The sequence below is a fragment of the Arachis ipaensis genome, chromosome B10 (genome assembly GCF_059453495.1).
Source record: "Arachis ipaensis isolate K30076 ecotype BB chromosome B10, ASM5945349v1, whole genome shotgun sequence".
Lineage (NCBI taxonomy): Eukaryota > Viridiplantae > Streptophyta > Magnoliopsida > Fabales > Fabaceae > Arachis > Arachis ipaensis.
Window position 1 is genome coordinate 144039831 of NC_142435.1, and position 17678 is coordinate 144057508.

Here is a 17678-nt window from a genome sequence, read left to right on the forward strand (position 1 = left end):
TGGGAGCTCATCCCCAGGCCTCTCGAAAGAACCCCACCATAGCCTCCTCAACCTCATCCAAATCCACCAAATTGTACTTCTCTACAAGGGCAGCCTCTACCCAGTACAACTGAAAGTGGGGTTCATGGCTTTCATTAAGAAAAAACGGATGATGGCCCTCAACGGCGAAAACTTTGAAGAAGAAATTTTTTAAGTCATGAAACAATTCGTCAAAAATAGAGAACACCTTCCGACCTTGAATAGCTCGAAAGAAGACCCACTGTTGTTTGTTCTGAGCGCTAAAGGGCTTTGTCAAATGAAAAAGATAGAAAAAGACCTTTAAAGAAATCAGAAAGTCGAGCTCTCGGCTGACAAGTTGATAAATTTTCAGAAAATCCTAGAAATTAGGGTGGAGTTGGGTAGGAGCTACTTGGCAATGGGACAAAACTTCCATCTCAAAATCAGAAAAAGGGAATGCAACCCCCAAACGAGTGAAAAGGCAATCATACTAAAAATGAAATGAGGGTCAGACTCAGTAAGCCTCCCACAGCAAACTCTATCCTCTGGGTCTGGGGCTACTAACTCATACTTGGGTTCATCAGCTTCAAGGACACAAACCCTATGATGTTTCCTAAATTCAGTTATAAAAACATCATCTACTAGGGGACGTTCAAATAATACGGAAGAATCTACCCATCTCAACAAGGTTTCAGAAACTCAGGAAGACATTTCTCAAAAAAGGAAAAATATATAGGGAGATATACCTATAGTACACAAAAAAAAAAAAGAAACCATCAAAAACAGGTTTTGAACCAAGACAATTTCTTTCCAAAACAGAAACAGTTAATCACATCAAAGAAAGCCGTTTTAACAAAAAGGAAAGCACAAAAATTTAAAGATTCCAACTACAAACAATAAAGGTGCCACAGAGCTTACTCAAAAAACTTCTCCTCGATTAGTACACTTAAGACGCTACGAAAGCTAGTAAGGAATGAAGACAATGAGGAACTAACCTTCCTTGGAGAGAAGAACCGATAGCAATAATGGAAGAAACGTCGCAAGTACTGAAAATTTCAGGAACAGAGAAAGCGAGCACCAGAAGCACGAAGGTCTTCCGAGAGTAAAAATAAATCAGAAGAAAAAATTCAAAGAGGAGACGAAAGAAAAAGAAAAAGAGAAGGAGGGAAAGGTTTTATAGCATACTAGGGACATAATGGTAAAACGATGCGATCATTAAAAGAGAGCGCCATTACCAATGTAACCACCCCCCACGTGTAAATGCAAAACCCAAACGGACGCGACGTTTGACTAGATGTGACGGTTGAGAAAATTCAAAAATCACGTCGGTTTTTCGACTTGACAAGAAACACCGACTTGAGCATATCCGAGTTCAATTAAAACTCGAATCCAACTCATAACTAAGAGATTGGACTCGAGTAGGGGTACTGTTCATACCCTGACCCAATGCCATGGCCAGGCCCAACTAAGTTAAAGAGGCCCAATCCAAAGGGTTGGCCTCCATTGATCCATCCGACCTCTTCCAATAGAGGTCGGACTCGACATGAGCTGGCTAGTAACACTTATTCAAATAAGTAACTGCCCCCTTAAATCTCTAGCCCACTTCTAGAAGGAAGATCTCAACAACCCTAAGATAAAGGGATGGTTATCCACCATTAGAAGTGGAACTACTCCAACGGTGGTTATTGGCACATCACCTATAAATACACTAACACCCCTCAGGTATCTTTAAGTTCTAATACACTCTAAACCTGCTTAACCCCTTGCTAATTTAGGCATCGGAGTGTCTTGCAGGTACCACCCCCCATCTCTTGGAACACACAACTCAGACGGCGGCTCCCTAACATAGGACAAGTCGGATACCACATTCCTTGAACGTTTGGATCTTCCATTCGAGCCCAATTATCCGATTCTAGATAAGTCCCGGAACAATAATATTACAAGTTATCATATTTGCAATATAGTTTTACTATATGTGAATTAATATAAATATATGGTTTGGGTAGTTTAATTTGGTATGATAGAAGTAACAATGTAGGTGAGTATTAGAGAAAAATTTAAGGTGTTTTTTTTTTTATGTGTTGTGTGTCTCCATATTTATTTTATGAATAAAGCCGTTAGTCACTCTTTTAGTTAGAGAAAATTTATTTTATATTTTTGACGTCTTTTCTTTAAATTTGGATTGAGTATTTATATAATTATACTATTTAGTTTAATATGTTGGGTGAAATTGGACTTTGGATTACAATTTTATATATCTATGTCAGAAATTTAGTTTGGGTAGAGTGGTTACCTATTTAGGATTTTTTTAGAAGAGATTTGATTAAAATGGAATAGCATTATTAATTATCACTTTGTATTTCGTTAGAGATTTAGTTAGGACAGAGTAGTTATCTAATTTTATAACTTTGTTATATTACATTTTTTTAGTAAAATATTTAGTGCTCCTTTTATGTTAATTGTATAAATTTTAGGCTTCTTGTATAAATTTTAAACTTCTGCTTGCGCGCACTATCTTTTAACATGTGTTAGCGTGTCTATCAAAATTTGTGTTTTAACAAACAAAAATAAATGCATATCATTGTGTCTATATCTCTCTAATTAAACATAGTCTTAGTGTTTAAAGTATTTGACTAGTGTCTTTTAAATACGAAAATAGAGACACAAATACACACTAAAATACACAATTATTTTTTTTATTATATTTAGTGATGATGTATAAGACACATTGATATAAACCAAATATTATATTTAGGATCCGTTTGGATAGGCTCAAAAGTAACTTTTTTTTTTAATTTTTAACTTATGAAAAGTTATAGCATTAATGTTTGGTGTAAATATTAAAACTAAATTGTAGCTTTTTTTTTTAAAAAGCTATTTAAGTGTTTATGAAGAAGTTAAAAAAATAACTTCTCTTATTATAAAATTTTTTTTATTACTGTTCTTTTAAAATAAGCACTTTCAAGACTAAAAAACCAAATACAAAATAACTTATTTATAAACTATTTTTAATATAAATATTTATTATTTAAGTTCTTTTTTCAAAAAGAACTTAATTAAGCTTTTTACCCAAACTAAACCTTATTCATATATTGTATTCATCGTAACACTACTACCAACATTACTTTCTACCATCACTGCCATTAATTTTTTAATTTTAATCTAAATAATTATGAATTATCATCACAATCTCTAATCCAATAATCAAATCAATAATTTTTTATATATAAAAGTTTGAAATAGAGATTTAGAAAAAAAAAACTTTAACAAAATATAGAGTTATGAAAAAAAAAAAAACAGTAATATTACATATACAAGTCATTTTGACAACCAAGTACAACTAAGTTGGCCCAACTATAGTAAAAACTACTATTAAAATAAAACACGTGACACATGCTCCCGTGCTTCACTAGCGCACAATTAAGAGAGTTTACACTACATGTACAAGCCTTTTTATATTTTCTGTAACACACAAATTTTTGTTGGAGAGCACACAAATTTCAAAGTATAGCACACAAAAACTTGTACATAACACAAACTTATCATATAGCACACAAATTTTTACATATAACACACAAATTTTTGAACCATAGCACACAAATTTTTGCAGCACAAAAATTTAAGTGCTTATTCTTTTATTGAGTTCTTTTACACATTTATTTTTTCTCTCTTTTTTTTTCATGGTATATAAATCAATCACCATTCATTGCAAGTCAATGTTACATTACAGGTTCTATTTTTCAAAACACAAACACATACAAAAAGATGCTCTTGACAAACTTATCGATGTAGCATACAAATTGTTGCACATAGCACACATATTTTCGAAGCACAACGCACAAATTTTTGCTACATCAAAATTTATGTGTATATTCTTTTATTAAGTTCTGTTACACATTTATTTTTTCTCTCTCTTTTTTTTCATGGTGTGTAAACCGATCACCATTTATTGCAAGCCAATGTTACATTACAAGTTCTATTTCCCAAAAAGAAAAAAAAATACACACATAAAAAGGTATTGTTAACACTCTTTTTAAGTATGTCATAATGGCTTATGACTATTAACTCGGATGTGCAGTTCCAACATTTCTTGGTGGTTATGGTTAAGGTCTACCGAGAGTGCGACACGATAATCTCTTAGTGCACCCAACACATTTCCTCTGTGGTCATGGAATGTTGTACTTAGATGCAAGAGGTCCAGATCAGCTTTAAATGTAATGGCTCTTGAAAAGTTCAGTGATCACCTCGTCTTTCTTGCAGTTGTCCATCAACACTACAAATATCATATCACATTACATGTGAAAATCAAACAAAGTGAAATAACACAACCCTTTATTTTCACAGTACACAAATAATTGAAGCTAATAGCTTGATAGCTCACTCTAATTTGGCAGATATCATTAAATAAATTCTGGTTTATCATAGTACACAAATATTTAAACATAGCACACATTTTTGTTCAGCATATAGCACACAAATGCGCACATATGGCACAAAAACAGAATTATAGAATAACACTAATTTTTCAAACAACTCAATTGAAAACTAAGATGATCATAAATAACCATAATCAAGAAAAAACAAAAATATATACAATAGCACACAAATATCGAGTATAGAAAAACAACACAAGTAATCGAAGTTAATAGTCTGGTAGCTCACACTAATTTGTCAGAAATCATTAAACAAATTTTGGTTTATTACAGCACACAAATATTTAAGGATAATACATATTTTTGTTCAACATAGTATACAAATTCAAAACTATAGCACACAAATATTGAACATAGAAAAATAATATAAAAGGCATTCAAACCTTTTCAATTTCACTCAATAAAAAAGATGCATCAAATTCACAAAGAAGAAATTAAATAACAAGTCGTTGAAGAAGAAGAAGAAGAAGCGACGGTAGTGGTGACGGTGGATGACAACGGTGACAGCAGCAGCAACGACGACGATGGTGGTGGTGACAGTGGACGACAACAGTGGTGGTGGTGGTGGTGGTGATGGTGATAGCGGCAACGACAATGATGACGTTGGAGAAGGAGGAGGAGAAGGAGAAGGAGGAGGGCGCGTGACTGAAGTTTAAATTTTTAATAACTTGGTTAACTTGATTAAAGAAAACACTTGGACATCTAGCATTTTTGAAAAGAAAAATACAAGAAGAGTTCAACGGGTGAAGGTAGATTTAGAGGCGAGGCGAGACAACGAAAGCATCGGCACGAGCGACGGAGAAGAGAGGTGGGCCAAGGGCAACGCAGGAAACGACAAGTGAAGAGGGCAACGACGAATGTAGATTTGGAGGCAAGGTGAGGGAGGTGTCGACGCAAGCGAAGGAGGAAGAGAGGCGGCCGAAGATACGACGGTGATGGTGACGACAATAACGTTGAGAAGGAGATGGGAGTGGCGGCGGTAGAGGAAGAGAGAGAGAAGGCGGAAGAGAAGAGGAGAGGCAAACAAAGGAGGGAGGCAGTGGCGACGCCGATAATGGTGGCGGTAATAATGATAGAAGGAGAAAGCAGAGGTAGAAGGGAGATATAAAAGTGGAATGAATTGCAGAAGAAGAGAAAGAGTTACGAGGGTTAGAGTAAAAGATAAAATTAAAATTTTAAAAAATAATTAGATTTGTGTCTTATAAATTGTTTTCAGTATTACAATTTAAAGAAAATATACTAAATACATATATTTTATGTACATCTGTGTATAATCGTGTTTATTAAAATTTTGTATTTCAACAAATAAATGATGTACATTTACTATTGTGTCCATATCTCTGGTGCACACGCACATGAACATGGACACTTTCCTTGAGAGTGAGGAAAATTTAAGATCATGTATAAATATGTGGATTTGGAAAGTTAGCAGCTCTTGTTTTTCCACTTCAAATTGTTTTTGGTTCTAAATAAAATATAACCAAATTTTAGACTTTAATCGTAACTGCTAAATTGCAGCGAAATTCAGATTAGAATTTTTTATTTTTGGTTCTTTGTAGTGATATTTTGTGACATTTAGCACATCTAATTATAAATTAGTGTGCTTGTGTGGCTGAATGAAATACAATTGTCACCAAGTCAAAAACCAAAATCAAATTGCCAAAATCAAATTTTACTCATGATTTGCATTTACATGGTAAATCCCACATGAAAACCTATCAAAATTTTTACAGACTAAGCTTTACAATTGCAGGAGAAATTAAATTCACTGGAGAGTGGTGAATGTTAAATGCTAAGTTAACAAAAGAAAAATAAAAAATGGCCTATTTTTTTTGTCAACATACTGAAAGTGCTTCCCTAAATCCAATTCTAAAACTAGTGCTACCTTTTACACCAGTCTTTCCTAAATCTGTATCTCCTCTCTGCATCATTGCAACAAATTCATTGTAGTCTATTCTGCCATCCTGAAAGAGCACAACATGAACACAACAAAATTGTAAGAGATGAAAGAATTCGAGTTTCAGTATTGCATAAGCATACATTAAGTTTGACATCTAACTTGAAGTATGAAAGCCACATATGACCTAACACATTTCATGAGAATTCAAAATCAGGACAACAGAGGAAACAAGGTTTGGGATGTTGTTTTAAGGAGTACCTATAGTCCAAATCATCACTTAAAATAATGATAAAATGTTCAATTCTAGGTTCAAGATGGATGGATATAAGAAAAGATAAGATTTTGTTAAGAAGTTCCCATAACTAGAATGATATATCTATTTATTCTAATGTCCACCGGTAGTTTATTTCGATTGAAAAAAAGTTCAGTGAAGTTCACCACCATGCATTGTTATCTATTTGCTTAATGCAAGAAAATGGATGAGGATTTATGAGATGCAAAGCTTGAGTTTATGAGTAGAATGTACTGACGTTATTCTGATCAGCTTCTCGGATGATTTCATCCAAGCTGACATCCTCCATGCCAAATTCTTCACAAGCTTGTTGAAGCTCATCTTGAGTGATGTAGCCACTTCCATCTTTATCAAAGTATGAGAAAGCTGTGACCAAATGATCTTCTCTTTTGACTTTGTTTAAATGCATTGTTGCAGCTATGAATTCCCCATACTCAATTGTGCCACTGTTATCAACATCTGCCTGCAATCCAGAAACAAAATTCAGAAAAATGGTTAAATAATACAATACTAAAAACTAAACTCACTTAGAATGTTATCAATCCAAATATTCTGATAGGATAAGATGTTTGACCAACAAAGAAATTGATGAACTGTGAAGTAGTACTTACAGCTTGCATTAGATCGTAAATTTCTGATTCGCTGAGATTAGCACCAAACGTTCTCAGTCCAACCTTGAATTCTTCAAAAGTTATTTGACCACTGTTGTCCGTGTCTATCATCTTGAATATTTCTTTCAATCCTGAAATTTCTTCTTCAGAGAGATTCTCTGCAATAATCTACAGAGAATAACATGGAAAATGTTATACACGAGCACAATTTGACACTTCCATTTGTTAAGGTACTGACAATTGAAATGTTCAACTGTGCAAATAAAATTCAATATTTAACAGTATTAACGGTTATCAATTTATCATTCTCACGGTCATAGGACAGAATTGTAAAAGAGGAAAAACGTAATTACTCTGAGAGCCATTTTCTTGAGCTTGTTCATTGCAGAAAACTGCTTCAGGCGACTCAAAACCGTAGAATCTAAAGGCTTGTCTGGAGCAACTCCATTTTCTTGAATCCAAGGGTGACCTGCACAAAATCGGAACATTCTTTATCATTCATAAGATGGTAGGAAACCTCAATCAGTTAGTTCTCTTCTCACAAGTCAAGAGTGTGACAATACAAATATCTCTTCCAAAATCTTTGCATATATGAAAATCACATGTTAAATGTGATACCTATGCGGGTCAAATGTTTTAGTGCCTAATTAGTAATAGCAGTTCCTGTTTCACTTGTAGTTGTATCTCAATGGGATAAGAGGAAACTTACAAAGAACTTCATGAGCTGTAATCCGTTTTCTTGGATCTCTAACAAGCATGCTCCTCACCAAGTCTTTTGCACTTTCAGAGATACTCGGCCAAGGATCAGAAGAGAAATCAAGATCACCATTCAAAACCTCGTGAAATATCTCTTGCTCTGATTCTGTTATGAAGGAATGAAGTGAAACCAAGTAAATACAAAATGAAGTAAATTGATAGGATCGTCAAGGACAAAGTATCTTAAGAACTCTTACCGCCCCAAAATGGAGGGAATCCACATAAGAGAATGTATAGCATCACACCAGCACTCCAAACATCTGCTTCTGGGCCATAATGCTTGCACAGAACTTCGGGTGCAATATAGTAAGGACTTCCTACCACATCGGTGAATTTGTCTCCTGTTAACAAAGTGTGTTAGTGATAATTGCAAATAACAAAAACGAGTAAAACAATGCAGAAGATTTTAGCAATGGCAAACACAGAACACAAACTAATTATATTTAGCATGCAATGCATCTAGATTCTAGATTAAGAAGAATTTCATTCTTCAGGAATGCTATGCCTGTTTCATGAATCACATATTATTACAACAAATATGATTCACATCATTAGTTAATAAGACACAAAATTATGAGCAATGCTACCAACAAAACTTACTAATTTTTTGTCAACACTTGGCAAACTCTAAACACTAAACTAAATTCTAAACTCTAAATTCTAATAGTATAAAAATAAGGTGTCGTTGGCCAAAGTGTTGGCCCTCTAATATTTCTCTAAAATGATTCCTGCACAAGGGAGTAAACTATAGCTATGTAATTCCTTGCAGCAAACACGAGCTAAATCATCAATAGTATGTGCAAACAGGCATTAGCCTAATCCAGGAAACCCAATATGATCACCACACTAGTAGTAAGTAAAATTACAGTCAGAAAGACCTATTAATCTGTTATTCAGTCAGTGTGGCTTAACAATTTCACTTACAAAGCAAATTGTATTAGAACGGGAAAGCAAAATAACTAGAGATAATAAAAGCTATAAGGTTGTGTTTGGAATAGTTACCAAACACAGGCTAATAGAAGTAGAACAATGGGGAAGAGAAAGGACACATTTGGTAATACCTGGTTTGAAAAAAGCAGACATTCCAAAATCTATTGCCTTGAGGGTGGAATCTTCATGGACATCAACAAAAAGGAAATTTTCTGGCTTAAGGTCACGATGCATAACTCCAAGGGAGTGGCAAGCCTCCACAACACTGAGAATAGTCCTGACAAGCTTCGCCGCCTTCTTTTCCGTGTAATGGCCCCTTTCCACAATCCTATCAAAGAGCTCACCCCCTGCACACAACTCCATGACAACATGAACCGCAATGGCATCCTCGTAAGCCCCTTTGATGGAGACCACATTGGGGCTTCCCGCCAAGTGATGCATTATCTGAATCTCCCTCCTCACATCATCCACATCATCATCTGTAAGCAACTTCACTTTTGCAATGGACTTGCATGCATACTTGATTCCAGTAGCCTTCTCTACACAAAGAAAAGTTGTTCCATATTGTCCATGCCCAAGCTCAGCTCCCAAATGAAAGTACTCTTTAATGTGGCCGGTTTGTCTCGGCAGAACCGAGTCTGCTCGAAGCCCTGCACTTGCAGACCTCTTAGTACTTTGAAGTTTTGCTTTTGGTGTCTCTTCTGGTCTAACTACTACTTGCCTAGATTGCTGCTTATCCTCCTCTTGTTTGTAATAGTGTTGATGATGAGCATCAATCTTGATGGGCTGTGGAGCATTTTGTTGAACAGGTTGTGTGCATGAAGGAGGTTCTAGGATTGTGGTTGTTGGATTAGACCACCAGAATGGAGTGGAAGCAACATAGGAGAAGGAGAATAGTCCTTCCTTGGAATCTCTGGATCCAACACAATTGTTTCCCATTTCTGATAAGCATGTAAGAGAGCTAATTCTCTTTCAAGTATTGTGCAGTACAATGCTGAGAACAAGGAAAGAAGCAAGGTTTTTGAAGTGGGGAGAGAGAGAGAGAGAGAGAGAGAGAGAGGAAGGTTTCATTGGGCGACAGAGTCCAATGGAGCAAAATTGTGTGTGGAAGAGTCTCCATGAATATATTAAATTTTTTTTATTATTAATATGTGTGTGAATATGGAAAAGGTCGTGTTTAACTGTTTATGAAATGAAATTGGCAAGAAAGCAGAGAAGAAGAGAAGAAGAGGGAGAGAGTGCGAGTTACCGGTATTTTCTGTTAAGGAATGCTTCAAAACGCGTGCACTTGATCCAACGGCATTCAGGCAGTTCAGGGAGCTGACGTGGACGCTGGAGATTTCATTAAAATAGTCGCACTGGTCATGCGTAATTTGTGACTTTTGTGAAGGAGGCTTGCTGTATCCTGCCAAGCCGCCGTCCCTCGCCTGTTACTCTTTATTTTCATTACTCTCTTATTTTATGCTATGTACTTATTCAAAAATAATGTGTAGGGGTGTTATGGTCCGGCCTGACTTGATTAGAAGATTTGGTCCGGTTCTGAATTTTTCAGGGACTAATTTGGTGTGATTTTACCGGGTTTAGTGGGAAAGGGTAGACCTTATCATTATTTTCAGTTGGATCCGAGTCATAGTTCAGGTCACCCGAATTCAGTTCGGTGGTCCGATCATCATACACAATTAACATTTTGTGTTATTAGTGATAAATGATGGTTATTTTTATGTGGAATTTAAGTATTGTAAACCTTAATATTTTGTGTTATTAGTCATTATAAAACTATAAATTAATGTTTTATATTTAAAATGCATAAAATTTTAGACTAATACATAATATTATGTTATTTGTATTGATTTAAATATTTGGTATTATTAGACAATATTAATATTGATTGTGGTTATGCTTTAATTTTAAGAAAGGGTTGGTTCTTATTATATTTTTCTAAGTGAATTTTACCATGTCAAATAATGATTGGAGTCTTGAAAATTTGAATATTTTCACATGCTAACTTACAAGAAGGTAATGTTAATGACCCGATTTTCATCCAGTTTTTATCCGGTATAATCGTGACCCGAAAGTGTGTAAGTTTCATAGAGTTTAGGGCCGGGTTCGAATCTAACAAATAGACCCAGTATATATTTCGATCCAAATATGGATCACATTAAACCCGATTTCACCCGACCCATGAACACTCCTAATAATGTGTGTATCAAAATTCAGTTACCAAAGTAATTATTATGCATATACCTACATGTGTTATTTTATATAGCTAATTTGAGAGTTTTAGCTTGATTATTTTTTATTGTATTGTCATTTGTTATAATAATTTAGACGAATAACTCTATATGATTAGTAATAATTTGTATTTATATTTATCAAAATTTATACACATAAATTAATACCATTTATATTTATATTTTTTAAAATTTATTTATTAAAAATAATTTAATATTTGTATTGGTTAAATTAGAACACAAATACTAAAAATTACAGGACGAGAATTTCTCATTTAGGAGTAGGAAGACTTTTATAGTTCTACTTTACTAATACATTGGTAACTTAATACTTCAATATTTTATTTTAAAAATTTTAACGCCAAGTCCTAATGAAATTGTCAAATCCGCATAAACGATTAGCTGTAAGGAGAAGAGATCATTATCTAAGACGATTTTTTTTTTCTTTCATACTTATTTTAGTATTTTACAGACAACATATGTTAAGTGAAATTTGTTAATTCCTTACTAGCTTTCTCCTACCTTCCCTATCTTTTAATTATTTATTCGCTACAATTTTGGTTCTTTCTCCAGAAAAAAATTTGGTAATAAAAAAGTTTCAGTCATAATTAGTCAAAATTTTTTATAATATACTTCATTTATATCATTTAATAACAATTTTATTTTTTAGTCTACTCTTTTATCATTCTACGTATCATATTCTTATCAATTCTATTTATTATTAATATTAATTATAATATCATATTCCTTATTATTAGATATTCTTATAATCAATACTTAATATTTCCTTTTATAATTTGATTTTTATATTTAAGAATATAATAAAAATTAATAATAATTAATAACAGTTATGATTTATCATTGTAATTGATTCTTGTTCTGCTCCTTCGCCTAATAGAGATATGATAATATCACATAAATTCAATAGTTACTTGTAAAATAATTTATTAAATATTTAGTTTCTTCTAGTTACGCATTTATGTGCAAATGAGAAATGTCATCTGTGTGTCTCAGAATCTAGGATGTTTTAAACTTTTGTTTCTAAATTACAAAAGGTTAAACCACCAACCATAATCCTATTAATACCAGTGAGTTATGTCCTTCTAGAACCCTTTGTTTAGTTATAATTGGCCTACTTCGTTCCATCCCTAGCAGTCAGAAAGAGTGAACTTCGTGGAAGTATGTTTGAGAAGAGAAGTATTCAAATTCAAACCTACCCCACCCGTGTATATACATTTTTAAGGATAACTATTATTTAACGTCAAATAATATTATCTAATTTTTTTGGTGACCAAATATCATAAAGCTGGACTATAGAAGTGTCTCTCTACCCCAATTTCATTCCTCTAAACTTTAGCTTGATCACTAACATTCAATTTGATCAATTAAAATATATAATAATAAACTTGACAAATCCATATCGTAGGTTAACATATTTAATTAAGTTGAAAACTTATGCATTCATTAGTGAACCGTTCAGCACTGGCAGATGCAAGTTGATATCAAAACAACCTCAATACTTGTCAACATGTTCTATTGTTATTTAAGTGTATCTTGATCTTGATAAGCCGAATGAATGAGCCAACACGCTTTGTAATTTTGTATCATATATGTGGATATCGTTTCTAAAGTATGTATCTAGAAATGAAAATGAAAAAAAAAATTCACTAACTTAACAAGTGCTCTTGAATTATTCAATAGTTAAGCCATTAACAATCAGAATTAACAGAAAAAACTATATTCTAAAAAAAGGTATGATTACCCTGGGGAAAATGTGGTTTAGGGGATAAGAGAAAAGATAGGTAGTTGTGCCGCACTAAATTACAGCGAATTAATTAATACACAGAACGTGCGTTTCCTTTGCGGATCAAAGCAATCGATTTCGACCCACCAAGAAGTTGAATCTTAGAAAGGTGCAAGTCCACTAACAGGTCAAGAGTCAAACCACTTCATCATATTATCATTGGCACGTGCGCAACATTCATAATCCACTCGTTTTTAGGTGCCATGATTTAATCCAGGAATGCACTACTATACTAAATAGAACAGCTTTCACGTTATGACAATCCTAAGGTGTATTTTCTAATGTTTAACTAATGAAAAATTCAAAGAACAATAGAGGCTAGAGCTCTTTGAATGCATCCACTAAGAACATGGTTGAAAAGTGAATTGCTTAGCCATTCGCATTGCCAGTAACCAATATTGAATGCGAAAAGGGGAAGCCTACTCGTCCTCTTGTTAGTATTATTAATGGAAAGACACAGGATTTCAAAATCTAATACAGAACCATATATATATGTATCCAGAGCATTTCAATGTAAGGTGGAATGGCTTCACTCTAGTGCTTTAAACGTCTTTAGCCATTGCAGCAAAATCAGTTTCCGTCGATTCCTTATCCTTGGGTTTAGCGTGAGCTTCTTGCCCGTGATTATGCTCTTCAATAGGTATGCCTCGTCTATAAGATGATGAAGATGACGACTCTCCATCAAATATGCCTGGAGTGTTAGCAAACACATCAAATAAACCGTTCTTCATTTCTTCAGCTGCTCCAAAGAAACGACTGAGACCCCCAAAGATGCTTCGTTCCATGTCTTCGATACCACCAAAGATGCTTCGTTCCATGTGTTCAATATCGCTTCGCAGCCCAGGGAAGTCAAACACACCACTGACACCACGGTCTGAAGAAGCAAACCGACCTCCTCTTAGAACCTCATCTGTGACATCCTCTTCGGTATATTCTTTGTTTGATTGCACCACTTCAACAGGCCTGACAAATTGGAAAGAAGAAGTGAGATAAAAATTAACCAGCCAGGTTGTCAAGAGTCAGTAACAAGAACCTAATGCCAGAAAATACCAATCAATCTATGAAGCATGAAACTGTGAAATGCTGTTCATAAAACAATTCAATGTAAATGGAACAACTCTAGAAGCTTGTGCAGAAGTAAATGATCAAAAACTAAGTTTGATCTATACTCTATTGGTAAGCACTGTCCATGCTTCAAGGGTAAACTCTCTGGAGCAACTAGACCAAAGGTGAACCAAATTAGCACAGCTTTATAATTCATGTTCTGTATCATCAAATATCATCCATCGATGGGTGTATAGTAACAAGGCCAAATGTGGTTCTCGTGCATGAACTGAATTGCTTTAGATGCTGTCATGCCAAACAACATCCACAGGGTAATAGACGTCAACAACTTCATCTATATAGACCAAGTTTGAGAGAAGGCTCTTCACAAGTTCACTTTTCAGATATATATATCAATTGCTGGACCACCAAGTCATGAAACAAATCCCAAATATAAGATTCACATAAATACTAATTTTCCCAAGAGGAAGATGCAAACCACGATTCGAGAAATTTTGCGAGTCACTTAGGTGATTTGAATTGTGAAGGACTGAATCAACTTGGATCACACAATTCAAGCTTCCAAATATGAGATTCAATAACCATACTGCAGATTATATCTTAGAAAGATAATATTTAAAAAAAAAGACTTTTTAAAGCTAATCCTAACCCGTGCTTACTGTAGTTATCCACTTCTGAAACATTCATAACAGTGTACTATAACACAGAATGTTGTGTCAGATAGCTGTCTAGCCCCAAGGGCAGATATTTGAAAAGAAAAAAGATTGAGAAAATGGATGATGCATAACAAAGGCCTACTTATAAGTTTTTATAATGAACATTCTTGCTGTAATGTGATCATAAACACGTATCAGCAAGAAAAGGAAGGAATCCAATATTCAAGCCTAGTTGCAAGAAAACCCACGCCCTCAAATACATGGCCCCTTTTGAACTCTGCTAGGGTAGAGCTAAAGTTTTTCTGATTGCAATTTAATCAATTTTCATCAAACTGAGACAACTATATATCTAAACAAAATTTTTCTCTCAACTATTTCGAATTCCAAATATTAATTTTAAAACATTCATGAAATTAGCAAATGGAACGGGAAAAGAAATCCAGGAAGTGTATCTAACTCCTAAGAATAAAATGCAACTAACTTGACAATATTCATAGCAATAGCATATAACCTGCAGCAGTACCTGTTTAATACCTAATCAATTCATAAATCATAGAGCAATGGCACCTTGTTATAGCTTACTTAAAGTACCTCCAAATGAATCTATCTACACCAAGATTTCAGCTCTTACACCATTTCTTTTTAACAAGAAATAACAATAATAAACAGAAAACGAAAACCTAAATAGAGGCAAGCTAGGAGCTAAATTAGGATAACAAGAGATGGAAAAGGGGTAAAATCGCTTACTTTCCGACGCAATCCCTGAAAAGCTCTTCGGTTTTCTCGCACTTTTTGATGAACTTTCCCGGCTCTACCTCTTCAGTTTTGCACTGCGATCTCACGATTCTACGGGTGGAGCATTGCTCGCCGACGGCCACGGAACTGCTGCTGTTGGCGTTTACGTTGCCGTTGTCGCCGTCGTCGTCGTCCCTCCAGACCCATCCCATTTTTCTCTGTCGAACACTTCAGATTACAGATAGAATGAGAAGGTTCGTCGCATCTCTGGTTTGTGGCACTGTGTTGAAGACGGGGTTCACGGATTTTATTGGTGTGTCGTTGGGGCGGTTTCTTTCTCTGCAAGCACATGTGTCCACGTGTATTCTAGTTCTGGAAGCTGCCATAGCTTAGGCCTTAGTGGGTTGTATTCCTTTTTTTTTTTTCCGCAAAAATTGAAAGAAAATAAAGATTAAAGACGCTCATGTTATGGAAAGTTTTCAAATATGTTAGCCCTTAGCTGCACAAATTCTTTATAAATAATGCTGTACATCTAAGTTTTTTTGTTAATTTAATTTAATTAAGTTGATTTAATATAATAAAAATTAATTATGACTAACACTATTTTAAATTTTATTATTTAATTTAGTTAGACTTTAATTCATAAAAAAAATTTAGATATATAGTATTACTCATTTTTTATATATTTTTTAAATTTGGTATTAAAAATAGGATTTAACTAAGACACATGATAAAATTATTATTAGTAAAAAATTTTTAAATCTTTTTATTAATAAATACATTGAAAATTTATAATTTTTTATTTTTAACAAAAACTATTAATTTATAAACTTAACATGTGCTTTCAAAACACAAAATAGATAAATTCTTAAAAATAATAAATAAGAAATAAGTAATATTTGTTTCGAAGTGTTTATCCAAATTGTTTGTAGAAATTGGATCTGAGTTGATAGAGGTTCAAACTCTTAAAAGTTAAAATGTTCATCTGATGAGCAAATATTTTGAGTCAGAAGATTACCTTCTCTTTTTGGTAGAGCAGCAGAGTTCTTATTTCAGAATTCAGATGCAGTTCGTTATTTTAAACATTAAAATTATATTTTTATTTTAAAAACATTAACACTCCTTGTGCTTAAATTAATTTGCTACTAGTTGAGTAGAGAGCAAATTATTTATCTGTTTTAAAATTAAAGCAAGCCAGAAATTAGCGTCTTGCAGAGTTACAACAAGAAGTCAACAAGCAATGCCATTCTGAATAGTTCTCTTAAAGAGACGAGAAGAAATGGAATTCATACTCGATCTCTTAGGCTAAAGCACCAATTGCCTGCACCTACAAGATCATGGAAACCACATGCCTAATTTGGTTACCTTGAAACTTCAGCTCTTCTCTTAGCTTGTTCTCTATATCATTTCTTACTTCCTTATACACAGGTCAATGCAAGTAGGATTTGTTTAAAAAAAAACAATCCTTATTTATACTCAATTGTATCACATTATGCCGAATGTGTTGTAAGAATGAAGAAACAGACACACACCTGCTCAAGGATTGTCCCTGGGCTCAGCTTTTCTGATTAAAATGTTGCAAATGTCTTGACTAGTCACCAAAAGTTTTGATTAAAAAATGGTTACAGATGCATGTTGCTCCCTTTAATGCAAAATGCTCTATTAGAATAATTGTGTGATAAGGGAGATAATGACACAGCTCAAGTTCCGAGTTAAAGCACTACACTATGGACTTCACATATTAAAGCTCTAACCATAGAAGCACCAAGCTCACATGATTCATGATTCATGAGAAGTTTACAACAGTGTAATCTCCTTGGATTTTGGGGACGTATAGCCAATCTAGATTGAATTGACTAAGGTGGAGATAGCGTCACCAATTTTCTATCATAGCAGAAGGTTAAAAAAACAAGTATTAAAAATAAATAAAAAATGGAATGATCCCAAGCCTTCCATATGATCTCTTTCTATGTGAAACAAGCACCGTGCCTCTCTCTATACAGGTTGCAACCTCCACCTTACATGAAAGTCAGTCTTCCTATATTTGATTCAGGATAGTTTAAGCTGGAATCTCAACCTAGCTTCTTGCATTTCTTTCACCTTTTCGGCTGCTCGAGTTTTATATAGTTTCCAAGTATGCCACACCGTCTCCAAAAAAGTCCGTATCCAAAAAAGTCCGTATCCAATCTCGCACACTGCTGTTAAAGCACATCTTCCAGCCACCAGTGACTATAATCAAACTTAACATTCCTTACTTTTATATACTTT

General features: G+C 34.1%; 2 protein-coding genes across 2 annotated transcripts; both read right to left on the reverse strand.

Moving 5' to 3' along the window:
* Positions 1–6086: 6086 nt before the first annotated feature.
* Positions 6087–10199, reverse strand: LOC107624350 (calcium-dependent protein kinase 26). The gene is made up of 7 exons (XM_016326851.3): positions 9051–10199; positions 8187–8330; positions 7943–8095; positions 7587–7702; positions 7234–7401; positions 6861–7085; positions 6087–6394 (listed from the first exon to the last, which is right to left on the reverse strand). Exons 1-7 carry the CDS (start codon positions 9856–9858, stop codon positions 6266–6268), a joined length of 1743 nt encoding a protein of 580 aa, XP_016182337.1. The 5' UTR covers positions 9859–10199; the 3' UTR covers positions 6087–6265.
* Positions 10200–13281: 3082 nt separating this feature from the next.
* On the reverse strand, positions 13282–15869 carry LOC107623866 (Mal d 1-associated protein). Its single transcript, XM_016326259.3, has 2 exons — positions 15423–15869; positions 13282–13917 (listed from the first exon to the last, which is right to left on the reverse strand). Exons 1-2 carry the CDS (start codon positions 15620–15622, stop codon positions 13497–13499), a joined length of 621 nt encoding a protein of 206 aa, XP_016181745.1. The 5' UTR covers positions 15623–15869; the 3' UTR covers positions 13282–13496.
* Between the last annotated feature and the right edge of the window lie 1809 nt (positions 15870–17678).

Coding starts and splice junctions, on each gene's coding strand:
- LOC107624350 (XM_016326851.3), bottom strand. CDS start 9,858: ATGGGAAACAATTGTGTTGGATCCAGAGATTCCAAGGAAGGACTATTC. Junction 7,703..7,942: donor TACAGCTCATGAAGTTCTTT/GTAAGTTTCCTC, acceptor GATTTTGTGCAG/GTCACCCTTGGATTCAAGAA. Junction 7,402..7,586: donor TCAAGAAAATGGCTCTCAGA/GTAATTACGTTT, acceptor TATTCTCTGTAG/ATTATTGCAGAGAATCTCTC.
- LOC107623866 (XM_016326259.3), bottom strand. CDS start 15,622: ATGGGATGGGTCTGGAGGGACGACGACGACGGCGACAACGGCAACGTA. Junction 13,918..15,422: donor TTCAGGGATTGCGTCGGAAA/GTAAGCGATTTT, acceptor CCAATTTGTCAG/GCCTGTTGAAGTGGTGCAAT.